General features: G+C 40.8%; 1 protein-coding gene across 1 annotated transcript in view; it reads left to right on the forward strand.

The window, feature by feature from the left end:
- The window catches only part of DDX10 (DEAD-box helicase 10), a 457,862-nt gene that overhangs the window by 14,550 nt on the left and 422,850 nt on the right, over window positions 1-20,462 (forward strand). Inside the window, exons 5-8 of the mRNA XM_030200276.1 lie at window positions 2,466-2,586; window positions 2,951-3,140; window positions 8,086-8,212; window positions 10,918-11,080. Coding sequence (XP_030056136.1) covers window positions 2,466-2,586; window positions 2,951-3,140; window positions 8,086-8,212; window positions 10,918-11,080 — 601 coding nt within the window. The remainder of the gene's footprint in view (window positions 1-2,465; window positions 2,587-2,950; window positions 3,141-8,085; window positions 8,213-10,917; window positions 11,081-20,462) is intronic.

Genomic DNA, 20,462 nt, shown 5'->3' on the forward strand with positions numbered 1-20,462 from the left:
TCTTTTCAATCCCCATCTGCAGTTCCATCAATAAGCCTCTGTCATCCTGTTTCCTATTCTCTTCAAGTTGACTTTACCCATAGTTACCTTTATTCACAGTTTTTATTGGAGCAACAGTACAACTTCCAGACATTCTTCATTCACAATAACATCCCATTTTTCTGTTTAATTCTCCCCTCCCCAAAGCCATCTCATTGTGTTCTGATCATCGTTGCCATTTTTATTATGTAATTCTTCAAAAGGCTCCCACACTTTAGAACAGTTCTGCTTTCCTAATGTCAACTATTTCACTCTTCATATAGATATTCCAAAGATATGGGATAACTGCAAGTCTACATGGCAGCCAGGACCCCTCAGTTATGTTTCTTGTCGCCACCAAGCATAGCAACGTGAAAGCAGCCAGATTCTGTTCATTACTTCTGGCCACTGGCCCCATATGAAGCACCTGGGATTTTTCACCACCTCATACCCCGTGTCTTCCTTAATCAGTGTCCCCCACCTGTTCCCAAAGAATTTAAGTATCTGGGCGCACACACTACAAATATAGAAAACTGCCAGTTTGCTTACATCCCCTCCAACACTGAGGGCCCCTTTTACAAAGCCGTGTAGGCGCTTATGTGCTTCAAATGTTTGCCAAATTAGAGTTACCGCCTGGTTACAGTGTGGCCCTTGTGGTAATTTCAATTTTGGTGCGCATCTGAAAATTTTTTATTTTCTGGCGCACATAATGGACGCGTGCAGGTCATTACCACCCAGATTCTTTAACGCTAGGTCTATGGCTGGCGGTAAGATGTCAGCCCCAAAATGGACATGCAGTAATTTTCATTTTGCCACACGTCCATTTTCGGCAAAAAAAAAAAAAAAAGAGGCCTTCTTTACGGGCGTGCTGAAAAATGGATTGGCATGTGCTCAAAATCCACGCCTACACAACCATAAACATTTTTCACCGCGCCTTTGTAAAAGGACCCCTCAGCTTTCCATCCCTTTGAAATTCCTTCCCAGTATTGTGGGGTCATATAAGTCCTGTACAAAACTTTATACCCATTTTCACGAACAAAGCTGACATTGAGAGCTTAGTTATTCCTTCAAATACTAGTGTCCACTCCCTTTCATTCATCTCCCCCCCCCCCCCCCCCAGTCATTTTCTCACATTTTGATATGCTTTAGGATTTCTTGTCAGTGTTAAGGCAGTGTATATCTTCAACAGCGATCCTCGAATTTCTGTAAATTTCATACAAAGTTGTTCAAATACGGACATTTCCTTGCTTAGTTTTATTTGCATTCATTGACCCCTGGTGTAATGTCTAATTTGCAGATACTGTTAAAACTCACTATCCAGAACACGAAACGGGTTGTTTAATTCCTTGGGTTTAACCATTGATAAGCTGCCCCACCCTGTACAGCTTCTTCTCTCTGCAACCTAAGAAAGTCCCTTAAGCAAACCCCTTATACACAGATTATACATACTAGACCTGTTCTCAGGGTCTTCAACTTTATCCATGTTTCTCTGATGGTACTTTTCAAGAGATTTGGTACTTCTGTGAACCACCATCAATTCTTCTCCTTGCTTATCTAGATGGAACTCAACATCCTCCACTTGATGAACCTCTGTGCTCACTTCAGTACCTGCTTCTCCCAAATACATCAGAATCTCCTGCTTCACAGACCCAAACTCCCCTTTCATTTCCAAAAATCAGTTCCTGAGTTCTTCCCTTATTATTGGTAGCTAGTTATCACTTGCTCTCTCTGTGCCCCTCTGCCACTATTCCCTTCCTTAGTGGAGCCTTCTGTTGCCATCTTTTCTCACATGAGGGGCTTTTGTTCTCCTTCAGTGTTGGAAAACTGTCTTAACTTGATAGCTTTTCACTTAGAGGTCTTTACACCCTCACTCCTGACCACTTTATACAGCACTGTGGACTGAACTAACTCGCTCACCCAATATACAAAAAATAATAGCTAATAAGAGACCAATTGCATGGAGCTCCAGCTCAAAGCATCCTTTGTGTCCCATGGTGTCACTTCCTCCCCTTTCCCATACTTTTTAAAATTTCCTCTGTGTGTCCTCTGGAGGCTTGTGTGGAACTGTCCCTGAAAGAGTTATTCTGTTGTTTGGATTGCACATGGCATCAGTGAGTTTGAACTGCATGATTCCCAACGGAGTCTCATGACACTAGTTCAGGTGTTTGAAGCACACATGACTCAAACTCAATGAAAGATGTATGGTGTGGGGAACAAATAGAATAACTTATGGAGGAAGTACCAGCAGCATTTTCTGAAGAAGGTGGGGAGAGTCAGGGGCTACACTTGGGGTTGCTGGGGGATGCCCCTGGACCTTACTGTGGGGAACACTAGGATAAGTCATCTATTTATCTTTATGTGGCAGCTAGTCTGCTGAATATCAGCCCTGTGAATTCTAATTGCTGTGATCAGTGTTGACGGTGGGTTTATTTTACAAATTGTTTCAGGATCTGAAGCATGAATCGGGACGCATCAATCGTACCAATATACTTGTTTGTACACCTGGACGGCTTTTACAACATATGGATGAAACTTCATATTTCCATGCGTCTAACCTTCTCATGCTGAGTGAGTAACTAAAATGCCACTAAGCGGTGACAGTGTTTTCAGTGTAATCTGGTGCTTGTGAATGATCAGAGAGAAATCTGTTTAAAGCTTGGGTGAGATTTAGAAAAGTTCTTGATGAATAAGTTTTAGCAAGGCCCAGTAGTTTGGATTCTTTCTCTTTTATTAGAACGTTTTGCACAATAAATATGGCTGTTTAAAGTGCTTATTAATATGCAGAATTTCTATAGGCGTTGTTTCCTGCAATGTTATGGTAGAACTAGCTGATTAAATAGCAAAAGTTACTTCTGCATGTCTTCTGTGCCTGGGTTTTGGTTCTGAAGGTTGGATGCTGCATGATGACACACTTTTCTGGGTTATGTTTCAGTTCTTGATGAAGCTGATAGAATCTTGGACATGGGATTTGCTGATACAATGAATGCAATTGTAGAAAATCTGCCCAAGAAGCGTCAGACTTTGCTTTTTTCAGCCACTCAAACAAAATCTGTGAAGGATCTTGCACGACTGAGTTTGAAGGATCCCGAATATGTCTGGGTTCATGAAAAGGCAAAATTCAGGTAGGCAATGTGTTTTTTTTTTTCTCTATAAAATCCTTGTTCTTTTCAGGGCTGGTGTTAAACATATTGGGACCAAGAGCAGAAATTTAGGAGGGGATCCTCAAAGCCTACCAATTTCAGATGGGCATGAGGGCCCAGGGCAGTCCCCTAACACCAGCCCTGGTTCCTGTCTGCACTCCGACAATTTTGTTGTGATGCAGAAATTCAGCAGAGTAGGCAGGACTGCGTTATTGACATTGAACTGCAAGATGAAAGGTCCAGATTTGAAGGCTGAATAATTTCATCAAATCGAGATGGTATTTGTGTTAACCTATGGTATAGTTCAGTGTTTCCCAAGTCCGGTCCTGGAGTACCCCTTGCCAGTCAGCTTTTCAGGATATCCACAATGAATATGCATGAAAGATTTGCATATAATGGAGGCAGTGTATGCAAATCAAGTTCATGCATATTCATTATGGATATCCTGAAAACTTGACTGGTAAGGGGTACTCCAGGACTGGATTTGGGAAACACTGGTGTAGTTTTACCACCTCTTTTAGTCCCTTGTTAAACAAGAGGAGACGTTCAAAAGTAGTTGGGAATGAAGTTTTCTGGTAGCAGAATCCCAGCATTGTTTCCAGTTAAGCTGGAAGATGGAGAAAATGCTGAGCCTGTGTGTTTTTTGCCTGTGTAACTGAGGTGCAGCATTTTGCTAGTGTGTGTTTTTTGTGTGAGGATCTGTAGCAGTTCAGCTTGTCTTTTCCCTGTAGGTCCTTGGTCTTCAACCCCCAGTCCTCGAGGGCTGCCAATAGGTTAGGTTTTCAGGCTATCCCTAATATACATGATGGAGACTTGCATGTCTATTATCTCCATTATATGTAAATTCTCATGAATATTCATTATATGAATTCACCTACTGAGTATACACTTTTATCTAGTTACAATATTTATTACTTACAATATGTTCTAGACTTTTTTCATCAATACAAAATGTTTTATTAAAATTCCATAAACACATAAAAGTCTCCTATCCTTAATATCAGTCACACTGTCCTCATTCAACCCAGTTTAACTTAAAATACTTTTTCATACTTATCCTCTACCACTAGGGAATGCATGCCTGCACACCAAATAAATCCAATGGCGTAATACCAAACAGATCTAACACTTAAGAAACAATGGGTTTTTTAAGTTTAGGTTGACTAATAATGGAGGAACCATTACTTTCCTAAACCCCTCCTTCCCACAAGGACCACCATTTCTCTCCTCCACACTCTCTTTCCCCCCCCCCCCCCTCCACCCACAATGACCGGATCTGTCTTCTTCCTCCACACACCTCTCTCCCCACAGTTACCATGGGGGGGGGGGGGGGGGGTGGATGAATAACTGCTGCTAACCGTGGGGGGGGGGGGGGGGGGAAGTGGAGTAAGAAATGCTGGTAACTATGGGGAGAGTCAAATATAAACCAAGATCCCTATATTTTTTTTTTGGGGGGGGGGGGTTGCCCAAAAATCTCCATTTTTATTCAAGTATATACAGTATCTCAAAGGCAGGTTTAATGGCACTTTTAACTTGTGATAGTCCATGAACAGGAATAAGACATGGGAAGGCATTCAGGAACATGGTAACACCAGAACAGGACCAGAATCCAAGATCAAACTGGAATGCTGGAACTCAGGCATAAAGGATTCAAGTACAGGAATCGAGGCATAGATATTTAAGATTCAGGAGCCAGGAAACATGGAACAGAAAGCAATGACCTAGGAATAAGCCTAGAGGTAGGGCAGAAGTACCCCAAGCCAGGTGGGCTGGCCCCTGCAGAGCTACTCAGGACACAGAAATGCAAAGCAGTAGACCAGCTGTAGCAGCAGAGTTTAAGCTGGCTGCAAGATTAAATATCAAATGGTGTCCCCTCCTGTCCTTATGCAGAAAACCCTTGTGCTGCCATGCAGACGTACAGAGAGGCATTTTAGAAAAGATGTCCAACTTGGAATATGGACGTTCAAGTCAAAACATCACAAATGGACATTCATCTTGTATGTATTTTAGAACATCCAGTTCTAAAATACATGCGAGATGGACATCCATTTGCCGGAAATGTTCATCATGAATGTTCAGTTTACAAACCAAAATATCCAAATTATAAACAGAGAAAACAAGGAATGTGGATGTCCATATGGCAGCATAAGAACATCCATCATATAAAATGGCCACTCAGATGTCCATGCAGAGCAGAGGGGTAGCCTAATCGATAGTGCAGTGGGTTGAGAATCGTGGAACCTAGGTTCAAATCTCACTTCAGCTTGTGGTGTTTGACTGGTGTCAAGTACCATGTAAATAATATAGCTTTCTTTAATTGAAACCAAAGATTTACCTATTCCTTCCATTGAGCCCTTTTATTGTTTTTCACACCCTTCCTCCTATATCCTGTTCCCCATGCAGGCATATATCAAACCGTTTGAAATGCTATCTCCTTGCCAAAGACCCTCCAAGGCTTAGCCTTCTTTTATTTTATTTTATTTGATATTTATAAGTTTAACAGTAAACCATATAAGCATTAAACTTGAAGGGTAAATCTTTTATAATAGCCTTCTTTAAAATAGAGTTTTGTCTGTCCCCTCATCTTAGATATGTATTACTTGGAAGTACTGAAAACAATCAGATCTTTCAATCCACAGTCCTTTTTTTTTCAAAGCTTCATTGTGAACAGCACTTCCTTCTTTAGACTGACAAAATGAGTTGAGACCTTGTCATTCTCATCTAGTAAATACCTCGCCCTATTCTTTATCCCTGGTTCAGTCTCCATTGTACTGAAGTGGAGCCAGCAAGGAAAACATCTTTTCTTTATCCACCCTTGCTTTTACCTTCCCCCAGCAGCACCTTTTATAAAATCGCTGGTTGTGTGTATTTCTCAAGTTATTCATGTGACTGGCCTCTTTTAGACACGTGTCTAAGGTTTGTAAAATTACCTCCTTGTCCTAGGTTTCTGTGTTAACTGATGGCTTAGACTCCTTTCCCCAGGGCATGAGCCAAGGTCTGCATGACACACACATGGCACTGCTGCCACCAATCCTGTGGGCTAACTTGCACTCAAGTGTTCTAAATATTTTTCACAGACTTTTGGTGACATTCTTCCTTCCTGCTAAAATCTTCTTTGACTGGACAGTTTAGACAGAACTGTCATGTTTATCAGAGTGCAGCCAGATGTAGTTTACTCGCATTCAAAGCTTCTTAACAGAAAATAGATATATTCTTGCAGTAAGATATTTCAGCAGGTGGCTTTTGTTCTGTAGATCTCATTCAGGGGCACTGGGTGAGTTAGAATATGTAGGTAGAGGTTTTTCTGATGTTGATGAGTAAGCGAAAGGACTTTCTTCGAGTGGTCTTTCTTTCTTTTTTCTGGTTTTCCATCTTGGGGACCATGTGACTGAGCTGTGGTGGATTTACCAGCTTATAAATAAGGACTCACAAGATAAAAAGCTGGCAAGACTTTCTCCTCAGCCTACTGGAGCCCTTACCATTCTCCATCCCTAATGTGGAGTGAATAAAGGCTTCTCTTTTTCTTTTTTTTAAATTAAAAAAAATTACAGTTGATCTTCTAACAGTGTCTTTGAGTGCTGATTTTCAGTAGGCTCCCATAAAAATATGTGTAGGGGCACTTTTGATCTGATGTCCAATTCTGATTTTGGATATTTTGCGAAAAACATCCAAAAATCTAGTAGCGAACATGACAATTTTCAAACCAGAAAAACATCCATCTTTTTGTTTTGAAAATGGCTATTTGCTAGATGTTTTTGTGCTCAGTGTGTCTATCTTTTAGGACCATTTTTGGGATAGAAAAAAAAAGTCCAAAGGAAAAATGCACAAAAACAAGCCATTAGGATGTAAGGGGGGGGGGGGGGGGGGAAGCATTCTTAGTAGACTGGCCACACAGACATCCCAGCAGAGCAGTGGGGCACCCTGGGGGGGCACTGCAGTCGACATTACAAAAAAAAGGTCCCAGGTATACATCTCAAGGTAATCCCTTTATATTGTAAGGTGGGCCCTCCAAAACCCACCAAAAACCTACTGTACTCAACTGAACACCACTACACTAGCCTTTATACCTGCAGGTGCCACATATACGTAGGTACAGTAGGTTTTTGATGGGCTTTGGAGGGCTCACTCTTTTAACCACACCAGTTAGAGTGGGATGATATGGGCTTGGGTCCCCTTCTCTATTGTACCAACCACTAAGCTGCTCTGATAGGACTGGCTATTACATCTGAAGCTGTCATAGAGGCTTGCATGTAATGTTCCCCCCCCCCCCCTCCCCACTGGGGGAGTAGGGTAGAGTCATGCCTTAATCCCTCCAGTGGCCAGTTCATTATTTAAGGCACCTTTTTGTGACTTAGGCGTGATTGAAATTGCCTAACGTTTAGTCCTGGACATTTTTGTTTTGTTCTATTATGGTAGAAAAACATCCAAATTTTGGGAATGCCCAAATACCATCCCCAACACGCCCCCTTGTGATTTGGATGCACTACAGAGAAACATCTGAAATCCGAGTTTTGAAAATTGCAATTTGGACTTTTCTGTCTAAAAAATGTCCAGATGCCACTTTATACTGTTATTGAGACTTTTGAAAATGAGCCACATAATCTGCTAGACTGCTGATTAGATAATTTTGAAGGGATATGTACCTTAAAGGCATGGAATTTACCCACAAGAAGGGAAGAGATTTTGGCTTCTGAAGACTGCAGCAAATACCACAGCAGATCAAATGTCCAGATGATTAGAAGAAATAATCATTGGCTAATGGTATCGACTACAACACATAAAAATAGATTAAAAATCATAACCCGACACGGCCATATTTTGCCCCATTGGTTCTGTAGACAGCAGAAGCTGTAGGTCGGTTTGGCTCTCTGCATAAACAGTGCAAGAGATTTGTAATTGCAGCCCTTGTCCTGTTTTTCTATTACAGCACTCCAGCGACCTTGGAGCAGAGGTATGTCGTTTGTGACCTACAGCAGAAAGTCAATATGCTGTACTCCTTCCTGAAAAGCCACCTGAAGAAAAAGAGCATTGTGTTTTTTGCAAGCTGCAAAGAGGTATTCTTGCACATTAGCTATGTCTCTGTCTGTCTGTCTTTTTATGTCTTTTCTATTTTTTTAAATTACAAACTGTTATTCAGCCAATCCAAATTGCTTGTTCTCAGCAGAGTACATACATATAAACACAGGCAAAACTACATATCAGCAGAGAACATATTTGGGGTGTATGTTGGCTTGTTTGAATGCCAAAAAAGCAGAATCTGCCAATATAGGGGGTGTGTGTATAGAGAAAGAGAGAGGCATTCCCAAAGCATTGACTCCCTCTCCATGGGTGACGTATATAGCTGAGAGAAATTACTGCTGGGATTCCTGCCAAGGTCCTTGGATGGTGCTCTTTACTAAAGCTTGCTGCTGCTTAACATTAAGAGAGATGCAGGGGTTAGAATTGTATGATTTACCTCGGTAGTATGTTTTTATCGTATTAACTGTCTTTTCTTTTGCCTTTCCTTTCCTCCTTTTTTCTTTTTGGAGTTCCGGATAGTCTTCCCTGTGCTGCTTCTCTTTTGAAAATCCTTTGTACTTTCAGATTGTTAATGTTTTTGCCCTTTTAATCACCTCTTTGGGAAATCGTACAAGTTAGTTTATACTCATTGGTATTTGTTAAGCGCTGTTATGAAGAGATTCACCCTAGCTGGTGTACAGCAGGTACATTTTAACATGAAACTTACAATTTTGTTAACAGCATAACAATAGTAAAATGACCAAATATAAACATAAATACGACAAATGAGGTAAACTTAGAAATGGCAAATTTAAATCTAATAATAGGACTAACATGAAACAGTATCAAAAATATGCATATTTAACAGCACTGCAGAACAATCATATAACAGAAACATGATAAATGTTAGTACAATAGAAACAATACTATAATAGCATGAAGAACATTCAGTTAACATATATAATACAATATCAGCATAATACCAATGAAACACCTAATAAGCACCATATAGCATAGATATGATACTATTGCTTTTCTACAATGCAGCTTACTGTGTAATCGAGAGGCCAAGTGCAGATATATAGATGGGAACAAGGTGGGTGGTACAGAGTCAGTTGGGATAAATAGATGGGTGGAAAAGCTCAAGGGTTTTTCCCCTTATATGGTGTTTAGCCCTGCCCACTGCATCCCAGAATGCACTGGGCAGGGACTGGGCACCGCCATTTTGTTCTGGGCAGGCCTGAGACAGGAGGGGGAAGCCATTGCTCCTGCCCTCCTGCCTCCAACTTGTTGTAAGGTACAGAGAGGGGCGAGGGGGTGGGCTGGGTGCGGGAGGGAGGGGTGTGTGTGCCTGCGCAGGGGAAGGGGTTTGGTCTACTGGACCACCAAGGAACATTTTTTAAAAGGTTCTGGGGTCACTGGGGGGTGGGGGTGAGGTGAGGTAGGAAGCACAAGCAGGCAGCCTTTATATCTTCCTGCTTGGGCTGCTCTGGAGCTGTCCATCTCGTGAAATACACATTTGATTACAAATGAGCTCATTAGAATACATTTGCATGGGGTTCTTGGTGGCTGCTAAAGGCACACGTTAGAGCCACAGAAAACCCCCATTGTGCATTCCTAGCTACCTAAACGTTTGCTTTAAACTGGCTAGAACCAGTCTAAAGCAACGTTAATAGCAAGGTAAGCTTTGTGCATCTGGCCCTGGGACAGGTGTGATAGGAAGCAGGAAAATTCACTCTCCCACATGTAGGTTATAGTGATGTTATAAAGGAAAGCCATATTCAACATAAGATTGTTCAGTGAGAGAAGCTGCACTCATGCTGTAATGTAGGAGGGAGCAAAATGGGTATCTCAGTACCTTTTTAATAAGCCTGCTTTATGTGAATTCCACATTAGAATATATAACTCCATTAGCCCTTAGGCAGTCTGCATGAAAAGCAACCAAAATAGATATCTCTTAGGAATAAAACTTTGGGGATTGATTTAAAAGTCCAACATTTGCTACACAGTCTTTCCTTATTATGAGTTTGTGGTACTTGGGGACCGCACACTCTGTGCAGGAAGAGTGAAGATCAAATGTTCTCTGCTAAAGCAGCTGATGTGGAAAAGTTGAATTTGGGAGTTTTGTTTGTTGTGGTTCATTGTGAAACAACACCAACAAAAGGTGGGAAGTCCAAAACTCCACAAAACAGGAAAGGGTGGAGAGGAAACACATCAAGTGATGTGCATTCCAGAGAGCAGCCTTTATTGAACATAAATCATACAAGTGACCACACACACAAATTACTGTTTTGCATATTTTTGTTATTTATTTATTTGTCTCGTAGTGAAACAATACAGTCAACTATTCCCATTTTGCATTTGGGAGGAAATTGTATAAGTGGGCTCCTCCATTTAGGTATCTTGCGGTGAGTCTATTCTATAACCGGAATGGGGTACCCAGATTCCATTATAGAATAGTAGTGTAACCTGGTATCACACCCCACAGCTACCCAGCCAAAGACCTAGCATAACTGTGGTCACATAAATGCAGTAGGGTTGAACATAGTATTCTGTAAGTTTTGCGTGTAAGTGGGAGCCTCGCTCACGTCCTGCCTGTGCATATGCCCCCTATGCATTTACACTCTCACTTATGCATGCATTAACAAAATAGTGTTTAGCATTTACATGGGTAACTATGCATTTACATGGGTAAATGTGGGCACCTAGTTATAGCCCTTAGCGTTTGTCTTGATAACTTCCACCCTCCTCTCTTTTACAGGTTCAGTATTTGTTCCGGGTTTTCTGCAGGCTTCGTCCTGGCATTCCTGTCCTGGCCCTCCACGGCAAACAGCAGCAGATGAAGAGGATGGAGGTTTATAATGACTTTGTTCGTAAGAAGGCTGCTGTCCTTTTTGCCACTGACATTGCGGCAAGGGGACTCGGTATGTAATCTAAGTCATAGTTAGAAATGCAGGAATCAGAAACTTCATTCTATATGACCACTGCTAGAAACAGAAATGGGCTGGAAGGAACCTCATTGGGCAATATAATCTAGTCCTCTCCCTCCTGGCAGGATCTACTGTACTTAGATCATTCCAGACACATGTTTTATCTCATCTCGCCTCTTAAATCTTCTTGTACTACTGAACCCACCACCTCTGTAGGTAACCTGTATATTAGTATTTAACTGATTGGATAGGGCTTGACTTTATAACACGATGCCTATTTGAAAAGTCCAGAAAGACACCTATTATGTGAAGCTTATTTTATAAATATACCTAGGCGTTTATGTGCATTTATCAAATAGCCATCTAGATTCAGCCCCATGAGTGGATTAGCCCATTGACTGAGATATAGGCTACAACCACTCTCTGTGAGTACTGAATCCAGAAAACCCGGAACAAATACTGAATCCAGTTCTGGGATCCTGTTTTATTGAACAATTAAAAAAAAAAAAATTACACAGCTGAATACATCAGTTGTGTACCAAATGATGTACACTGTTCAAAGGGAAGACAATACAGTTTGTTACTATAAATGCTTTTTTGAATTCCATGTTGGCCAGCGAAGTTAATAGCAGAAAAGTGACAAGTTAACTTGCAAGAACAGCTCTTTCCTCTCTCACCTCCCCCAGCCTTCAAAGGGAGATACTTCAAACTGGCTCTTGCTGGTATTGGTGGGGTAGCTCGATTTGCTCATGCTTCTTTACACAGATAATTTTAACTGTGCCTTCCACAAAGTCACATAAACAATCACCACTGGTCCCAAGATCAACCCTGAGGTAATTAAAACAAACAAACTTGGAATTGAAATGACTAAACCTTCATTGGGCCTGTTGTCAGGAATCTTCAAGTGTCATATATTGACTGTTTATGGATGTTAAGGCTAAATTTTATTTCTGTTTCACATTTAGCAAGGTGTGGAGTACAATAATAGCATAGCTATAAAGAAAAACAGAATAACAGCAAATGTATACAATAAAGAGTAACCAAATAAACTGAAATCAAAACGCTTATCTGACTGCGCTAACTACCCTCAGGGCCTTATGCCCCGATGATCAGAAGCAAACGCGGGTGCTAGAGGCTATTAGTGCCATACTAGCACCCGCGTTTCCTCCCGCCCCGTGATCAGAGCCGATAGCATGAAATAACAAGTTCACCAGCTCTGACTGCAAGTAGCATGCAAATGCATGCTAAACAGGGCATTAACTATTTCTTTCCAATGCTCAGCGGGTTGCGTGCCAAACAAGGGTGCTGCTGCCACGGCAAACCCTACGCCAGCTCGGAGCTGATGGGGTTTGCAGAGCATTGTTTGAGAGGAATGGGGAGCCCTGTCCAACATGCATCTGCGTGCTTGCAGGTCCCCAATCCCACCCTGGACACCAGGTGCTGAAGGTCTGGTGGATTTCTAGCCCCCCCAACCCTTCCCGGACAGAGAGGGCTGGAAGCCCTACCCTAATTTGGTAGGGAAGCCCTTCCCAGCACATCCCAGGATGCACTGGGCAGGGCACCACCATTTTGAAGGCGGCGCTGGAAGGAAGAGGGATTGTTACTCCCTCCATCCAAGGTACACGGGGGTTCAGAGGGTGCTAGATCACCTGTGGGGGTTGGGGGCGCTGGACCAATGGGGGGGGGCAGCCCTCTCTGTCTTGGGGGGGTGGGGGGCTTCTCTCCAGGAGGGGTTGGGGTAGGCTGCAAGCACGCAGATGCATTCTGGACAGGGCTCCCCATTCCTCCCCAATGCTCTGCAAACTAGTGCTGTCCAATTTACTCAAAAATTATGCGATTCACTCTTATGAATTGATTTTTCGATTCAATTTGATTTGATTCTGCTTAACTGAAATATAGGGGCCTATAGTTGCAGGCCTATGCTAATATTATAACAGACAGAGTAACAGAAACAGGCAACAGCAATTGAACATTTTAAACATTCAAGAAAGCATTTGTGATGACAGGTTAAACTGCCCCAGCCTCTACTTTTCTAAAACGTCTACACTATCTCCACAATTATTGTTCAGTATGAAAATTAAGTTCAAAACATACCCTACCACTACACCACCACCACTAAAAAGGGCCCTGCTGCTTCCTTCATCCAAAAAGCAGACAAACAAGAAGAGATGCATGATATTTTTTTTTCTTAAAAAAAAAAAAAATTTAACACACAACAACAAAAAAAGCATGTAAGGACTGGATAAAGGACAGAACTTCTGTATGAAGGAAGCCCTTCCCTCGCTACTCAATAGCTCTCTGTGAAATAATAGTAATAAAAAAAGACAAGTGCATTTTTATAATATACCGCTGCATTCCACAAAACAAAAGGAGCAAGTTCCCACATGCCATATCTTTCTTTTAATATCGTCCATTGGTTTGATGACTTATACTGTGCCAAAACTGGAAATACAGTGAGACGATAATAAAATTCAGTAACATCCAGAACTTATTAACAATATAATTGTGTTCACATTTGGGTAATAACTGAGAAAATTCTGTTATTGAATCATATTAGGAAGCTTGACGTCGACTTAGTTAACTTCATCTATATACACACACACAGCCGGGAGACAAAGATTAACCCCCCCCCCCCCCCCCCCCAAAAAAAAAAAATGCTTTTTACAACCAGACTTGTTTCATGTGCTCATCTGCTCTGATCACTGGGCGGGAGCAAACACGGGTGCTAGTACGGCACTAATGGCCTCTAGCACCCGTGTTTGCTTCTGATCATCGGGGCATAAGGCCCTAAGGACAGCACAGTCAGATAAGTCTAATATATGTCAGAACATGGCTGTTTTAATGCAGTGGAAGCATACACAGAATGTATGGCTTTGTTATTTTTGTGATTGTCATTCAGGCGTTTAGCGTTTTGATTGCTAAATGTGAAATTTTTAACCTTAACATCCGTAAACAGCCAATGCATGACACTTGGGGATTTCTGATAGGCCCAATGAAGAGTTAGTCATTTCAGTCCCAAGATTTATTTTGTTTTAATTCCCTTGGGATTGATTTTGTGAGCAGTGGTGATTGTTTATGTGACTTTGAGGAAGGCACAGTTAAAATTAGCTGGGCAGGTTGCTGCCATTTTGGAGGCGGCACTGGAATGAGTGCTACTCCCTCCTCTGTCTTCAAGGTACAGGTGGCGGGGGGGGGGGGGGGGTCGTGGGTGGTAGACCACAGGGGGGGGGGGGATGGGCTGGAGGTCCGCCGGACTTATAGCCCTCTTTGTCCGGGGGAGGGGATGGTTGAAGGTCCACTGGTCCTCCAGCCCCTTGCATTCGTATGTTTGACAGGTCTGGGCATTTTTTTTTTTTTTTTTGACAGCCTAGACCTGTCAAACAACTTCTGCAGGAGGATTGTGCTTTGGACATGCTCCTGCAGAAGTACCCCCATGATCAAAGGTAATAGTGTACATAAATTTGCTTGCTATTAGCTTCGATCAGAGTGGCATTATTTCCCCGCACTGTTCCGGCGCTAGTTTTACAGTGCTGTTTGGAACAGTACAGGGAAATTGATCATCTTGGCCTTAGTGCTTACATATTAAATCTGAGTGTCTGCAGATATTGCATCTGCTAACCTGAATAAATGACCTTTCAATGCTTGTTTGTTTGGTGTTTATACTATCAGAGTGACCAATGTGGTTTATTGAGGAGGAAAGGAACACCATGGGTTATCAGTATAGATAGCCTTGTGAGCAAGGGTGAGGATTTTAAACTAGACTCTGAAATGGATAGAGAACCAATGATAATGGATCAATAATGTGGTGATGTTCCAATTCCCAGAAGAGAAGGGAGGTATCCTAACCCTTGTTCCTAAAAACAGGAGGATTACGTGGGATGTAGTATCCAACTATAGACCTGTGGCCTCCATCCCCTTAATTACCAAAGTGATGGAAAGCATAGTTACCAAACAGCCCATGGAATGTATGATGCATTTTTCAGTATTGCACAGTTCTGCCCTAACTATAGTACAGAAACTGTTCTAACAACCTTGGTGACAGAACTGAGAAAGGAGGTTAGCATGGGTAGGAGAGCCATGATCATCCAATTCGACATGTCGTCGACATTTGACTTGGTGGACCATAGGTTGTTGCTGAACATGCTTGATAACATAGGACTGGTGGTGACAAGTACTATCTTGGTTTGAGGGATACCTTAGCCACAGATCGTACAAAGTGAAGATTTCAGGCTCCTTCATTTCTTCATCATTATTCAATGTTTTGATGGCTCCACTAGGCCACAACTTGGAAATGAGTGGTTTTAAAACGAGTGGAGGAGTGGCCTAGTGGTTAGGGTGGTGGACTTTGGTCCTGGGGAACTGTGGAACAATTCCCACTTCAGGCACAGGCAGCTCCTTGTGACTCTGGGCAAGTCACGTAACCCTCCATTGCCCCATGTAAGCCGCATTGAGCCTGCCATGAGTGGGAAAGTACGGGGTACAAATGTAACAAAAATAAAATAAAAATGTATCTATGCAGACGATGTAACCATTTGTATTCCTTTTGTTAATGGCATCTTGGATGTGCTAGGAGGCGTCAAACGTGTGCTAGATCTGATAGAATGCTGGGCCAAGGCTTTTAAGCTGAAACTTAACAGAGACAAGACAAAATTTATGATGATAACCTGCCCATTCAAACCCATGTTAAGTAATAAATTTTCTATTGATCAAACAGAATACTCCCTAGATACAAACATTAAAGTGTTGGGAATGCTACTTGATCAACACCTAATGTTAGAAACGCAAGTGTCTGCTCTAATGTCTAACGCATTCATATCGCTCTGGTAGCTGCAATGATTGAGAGCTTATTTTTCAGAAAACACCTTTTTGCTTTTTGGTCCAAAGTTTTGTTCTGTCACAGATACACTATTATATTTCCTGCATCCAACATAGTGTTATATCTTCAAAAAGCTGCAAACAGTACAAAATGTCTCTGCTCGTTTGATCTGTGGTGCATCCAGATATGATCTTGTCACACCATTGCTGCTGTCTTCAAAATTTGTGTTTTCGTATACCAAGTCATTTATGGCACAGCTCCAAGCTACATGATGTCACTGGTAGAGCTACCTTTGCAGAATCTCAAGGAAGGCTGAGAGATCATGTAATAATCCACCTCCCAAGCTGTAAAGGGGTGGTCTATAAATCAGCTCATATCACCGACTTTCAATATAACACGACCAAATGGTAGAATGTATTGCATAAAGATGTACACCATGACCCATCTTATGAAAGATTTCATAAAAAACTGAAAACGTTTTTATATAAGAAATTTCTGTTGATAGATGTGACTTAAATCTGGGTTTTTAAAGATATTCCTGATAGTCACAACCCAAACATGTATATCTTCCCTCGCCTACCTTAGGAACTGTTAACCCACTTATGGGTTCTGTTCCTAGTACCTAGAATTTGTTAACCCACCTTGGGCTTCTCACTCCAACCACACATCCATAAACTGTATCCATATGTCTGCCTAATCATCCATCCTTGAACTGTGTCTATATCTCTGCCAATTTTTACGTATTCATGTCTCTGCCTAATTTTATGTAATCCATATAGAACTGAGTTCATAACTTGGATGTTTGTAGGGTATAAAATGAAATGAAAAAAATTTCTTCACATAGGATAAAATACAGACAGTAGTATTTTGAACAGATTTGTAGTTGCTTATTCAAACTGTTAGTGATACCGACATATACCATGTTACAGTAGTCAAGTTTAGGTGTGACTAGTGTGTGAAGGGAGGACCTAACAAGTTGCACACTGATTGAAAGTATCGTAAAACCATGAGAAGATTTAATGACAGAAGCCACTTGGGAGACAAAAGATGGTTAATAGTCAAAATAGACTTCTAAATATTTAAATATATCTACCAAAATAATCGGAGTACTGCATATAGTGGGAGTAATAGAAGCACAGTAGAGTCGATCAGTGATCCAAGAGGCAGTTGACTTTGCAGGGTTCAGAATAAGGCAATGAGTACTGAGCCAACCAATAATAGCATTTAGGCAGCATTGTATTGATGTAAGATCCAGATCCTGCAGATCATGATCAGAAAGTAAAAGAATAATATCTGCATAGGTGTGGCTGTTAAGCAAAATGAAAATCAGAGTTTTACTGTGGAATATTTTTTTTCCTGATTTATAGATGAATGAGCTTCAAGGTGTTTGCTTGGTTTTGGATATGGCATTTCATTTATTCAAGTTACAGAGAGGGCAATTCCGCTTTTGTCTGAAAGTAGGCTATTCTTTTTAGGTTAAGGAAGAAAAGATAAAAATGATAGATACATGGAAATAAGATTTTTAAAACATATGACCTAGAAATGCTCTAGATCAAGGAGAACCAAGAAGACATACGCTCCTTGTGGAAGTTGGGTTAAAGGTAGCTGATAAATCAAGGAAGTACTTGTTACCATGAAGTATGAAGCTCAAAGTTAAGAGGATACAAGGGGGGGGGGGGGGGGGTTAGGTAGGGGGTAAATGTTAAAAAAGTGATGATACAGATGTGATGTAAGTCAATGTACCAGAAATGTCAGTATGATTACAGAATGTATGCGCATAATAATTCTGTTTAGAATGTCTGATCATCAATAAAAATCATTTATAAATAACTGAAAAAACAAACAAACAAACAAACATATGACCTAGAAGGAGTGCCTAAAGCCCTTGATAATTCTGGTCCACTGCTGTATATGTTCCCAGACAAGCAGATTCATGTTCAACTAGTGAAGGATTCATTCTGAGGTTAAATGAAGGAGTGTCTATGTCAGCAGATTTGAACTTCATATGAGACTCTTGGAGCTAAAATAGTATTGTTCTAGCAGTACTCCCTAAACCACTGGATTGGTTTGCAGTTAGACATAGTGAGGGTGGAGGTGATTTCATAGCAGGATGTCTATAACCTTCTCAAAAAGGTACCTATTTTATGCCTCTTCTATAAGGCAATATAAGCGTGTAAGCAGCAGCTGCAAAGGTTAGAAGTTTAAATAAAATATGGATGTTTGTTAAAAAAGATGGAAGGAAAGCCAATGAACAGTCAGCATAGTTAAAAGGTGATATAAAAGAGGTGTTAGATCCAAAAGAAAATATTTTAAAAAATGGAAAAAGGATTTGAATGAGGAAGACAAGAAGCAGCATATAAGCACTGGCAAGATAGATGCAAAGCATTGATAAGGAAGCCTAAAAGAGAATTTGAAAAGACATTAGCTATACAGGTAAAAACTGATAGTAAAAACGTTTTCAGGTACATTAGAAGCAGAAAGTCTATGAGGGGGTCAGTTGGACCATTAGATCATCAAGGAGTAAAAGGGGCAGTCAAGGAGGACAAAGCCATATTGAAGAGTCTATGGGCCTGCTATCTGACATTTGAGTCTCCTTCTTTGGAGAGGCATGAACCTGACACATTACGTGCTGGATTTGTTATAGTCCTTCTCAGTTCCTCTTCCTTCTCAACCTTGTACCCTTTTCTGTTCTTTTTCTTTCTTAACCTGACCTATATGTATTGTAGTTCTTTTCCACTTTGGTCTCTCCTACATATTGAATTGTGAACCACTTTGATGGTATATACCCCTAGCGGTATATCAAATAAAAGAGAAACTTGAGAGACTAAATTAATTCTTTAATCTTTACTGCGGAGGATGTAAAGGAGCTAACCATGCCAGAAATGATATTTAAAGATGACGATACAGAGGAGCTGGAAAGATTTGGTGACCCTGGAGGATGTAATAAGTTAAAGAACAGTAAATCACCTGGACTAGATGGTGTACACCCTCCCCCCCCCCCCCCCCGAGTATTGAGAATACAAAAATGAAATTACAGATCTGCTATTAGTAATCTAATCATTTAAAATCATTCAGGGTACTTCAAGATTGGAAAGTGGCTAATTTAAACCCAATTTTTAAAAAGGATTCCATAGGTGATCAGGAACTACGGATCAGTAAGCCTTATGTCGGTGCCAGAAAAAAAAATGATAGAAACTATTATAAAGAAAATTACTAAGCATACAGACAACTTTTTAAAAATAATTAGTTTTTTTAATTGAAACAAACAAAAGGCATATTTAATACCAGTGCAACAGTTAGTGACCGTAACAGTTATGTTGTTTTTACAGGTTACCAAAAATTAATCCCATTTACAATCCCCCTTAACCATCTTACCCCACCCCCCTTCTTTTATTTCCTCTGTCATACTCCTTCACCTAGGTTTGGTGAGGTTCCTTCCACTGAACCTAGGCCTAATATTTCATATTCTTATCTGTGGACCACCGGGTTATGAACTAGCTCATACTTAACCCCTTAGACAGAGGACACAACTGTGGGCTGTATATGGGATAGCTGACTATATTGGCTCCGATATTGCTTGATAGCGTTTCCAGTTTTGCAACTGGTTACATGCTACTTTATACTATTATGGTTATGGAGCATTATAAAGTAAATTATCTATTGTTTAATGTTAAATGGATCTGATTTTCTCCAGTTTAGCAGGATTCCTAAGCCAAGATGAACATATAATAGAGCATTTGTTTTTCCTTTTTAACAAGGGTTGATGTTATAACAGAAAAATCTGTGAACAAAAAAGCTGAGATTGAGCAGCAAAATGAGAGATTTCTTCCCAAACAATGTTAAATATGTTCACATACCCCCCACCTGCCCCCACCAGGCTTGCACTGTCCATTCCACACAGCTATACCCATTTTTAATGCCTTACTTAGGGAAATGTAGCCTCTAAAAAATGTTTGTAGCACTGTTCTTGCAAACCAGAGTTTAATTTAACTGTTAACTGTGGGAAAACCTACATAAATTATTATTTCCATCTTATCACCCGCTGTCTCATATCTAAGAATGGTAAAATTGCCGCTAAGACTTTTTATAACCAAGAAACTTGTATCGCCGCTCTGTTTCAAACAAAAGTGTTTTCTCTACTATCTCAAGTGCCTCCTCTGTAAATTCTTGGAAAGGGTGAGAATAAATATAATGACTGGCTTGCAGATAAGCAAAAATAATCCTTCTGTCAATGGGGAATTCTTTAAGGTGAGCAAATGATATTTTACTGTCAATGTTTACCAGGTGTTTAATCATCTTAATTCATCTGTGCTCCCAGCTTTTGAAAGCACTACTGGTCATGCCCACAGGAAAATCTGCATTACCTATTAGTGGCAGCCATGCTGTCAGATTCCAGTTTGATTTGTGTTTGCTTGTAAATAGAAAAACATGGTTTAATTGGACAGAATCAGCAGGGATTCAGTCAAGGGAAGTCTTGCCTATCCAATTTGCTACATTTTTTTTGAAGGCATAAATAAACATGTAGATAAAGGAGAGTCAGCAGTAGTGTAACTAGATTTT

This window comes from Microcaecilia unicolor, chromosome 4 (assembly GCF_901765095.1).
Source record: "Microcaecilia unicolor chromosome 4, aMicUni1.1, whole genome shotgun sequence".
Lineage (NCBI taxonomy): Eukaryota > Metazoa > Chordata > Amphibia > Gymnophiona > Siphonopidae > Microcaecilia > Microcaecilia unicolor.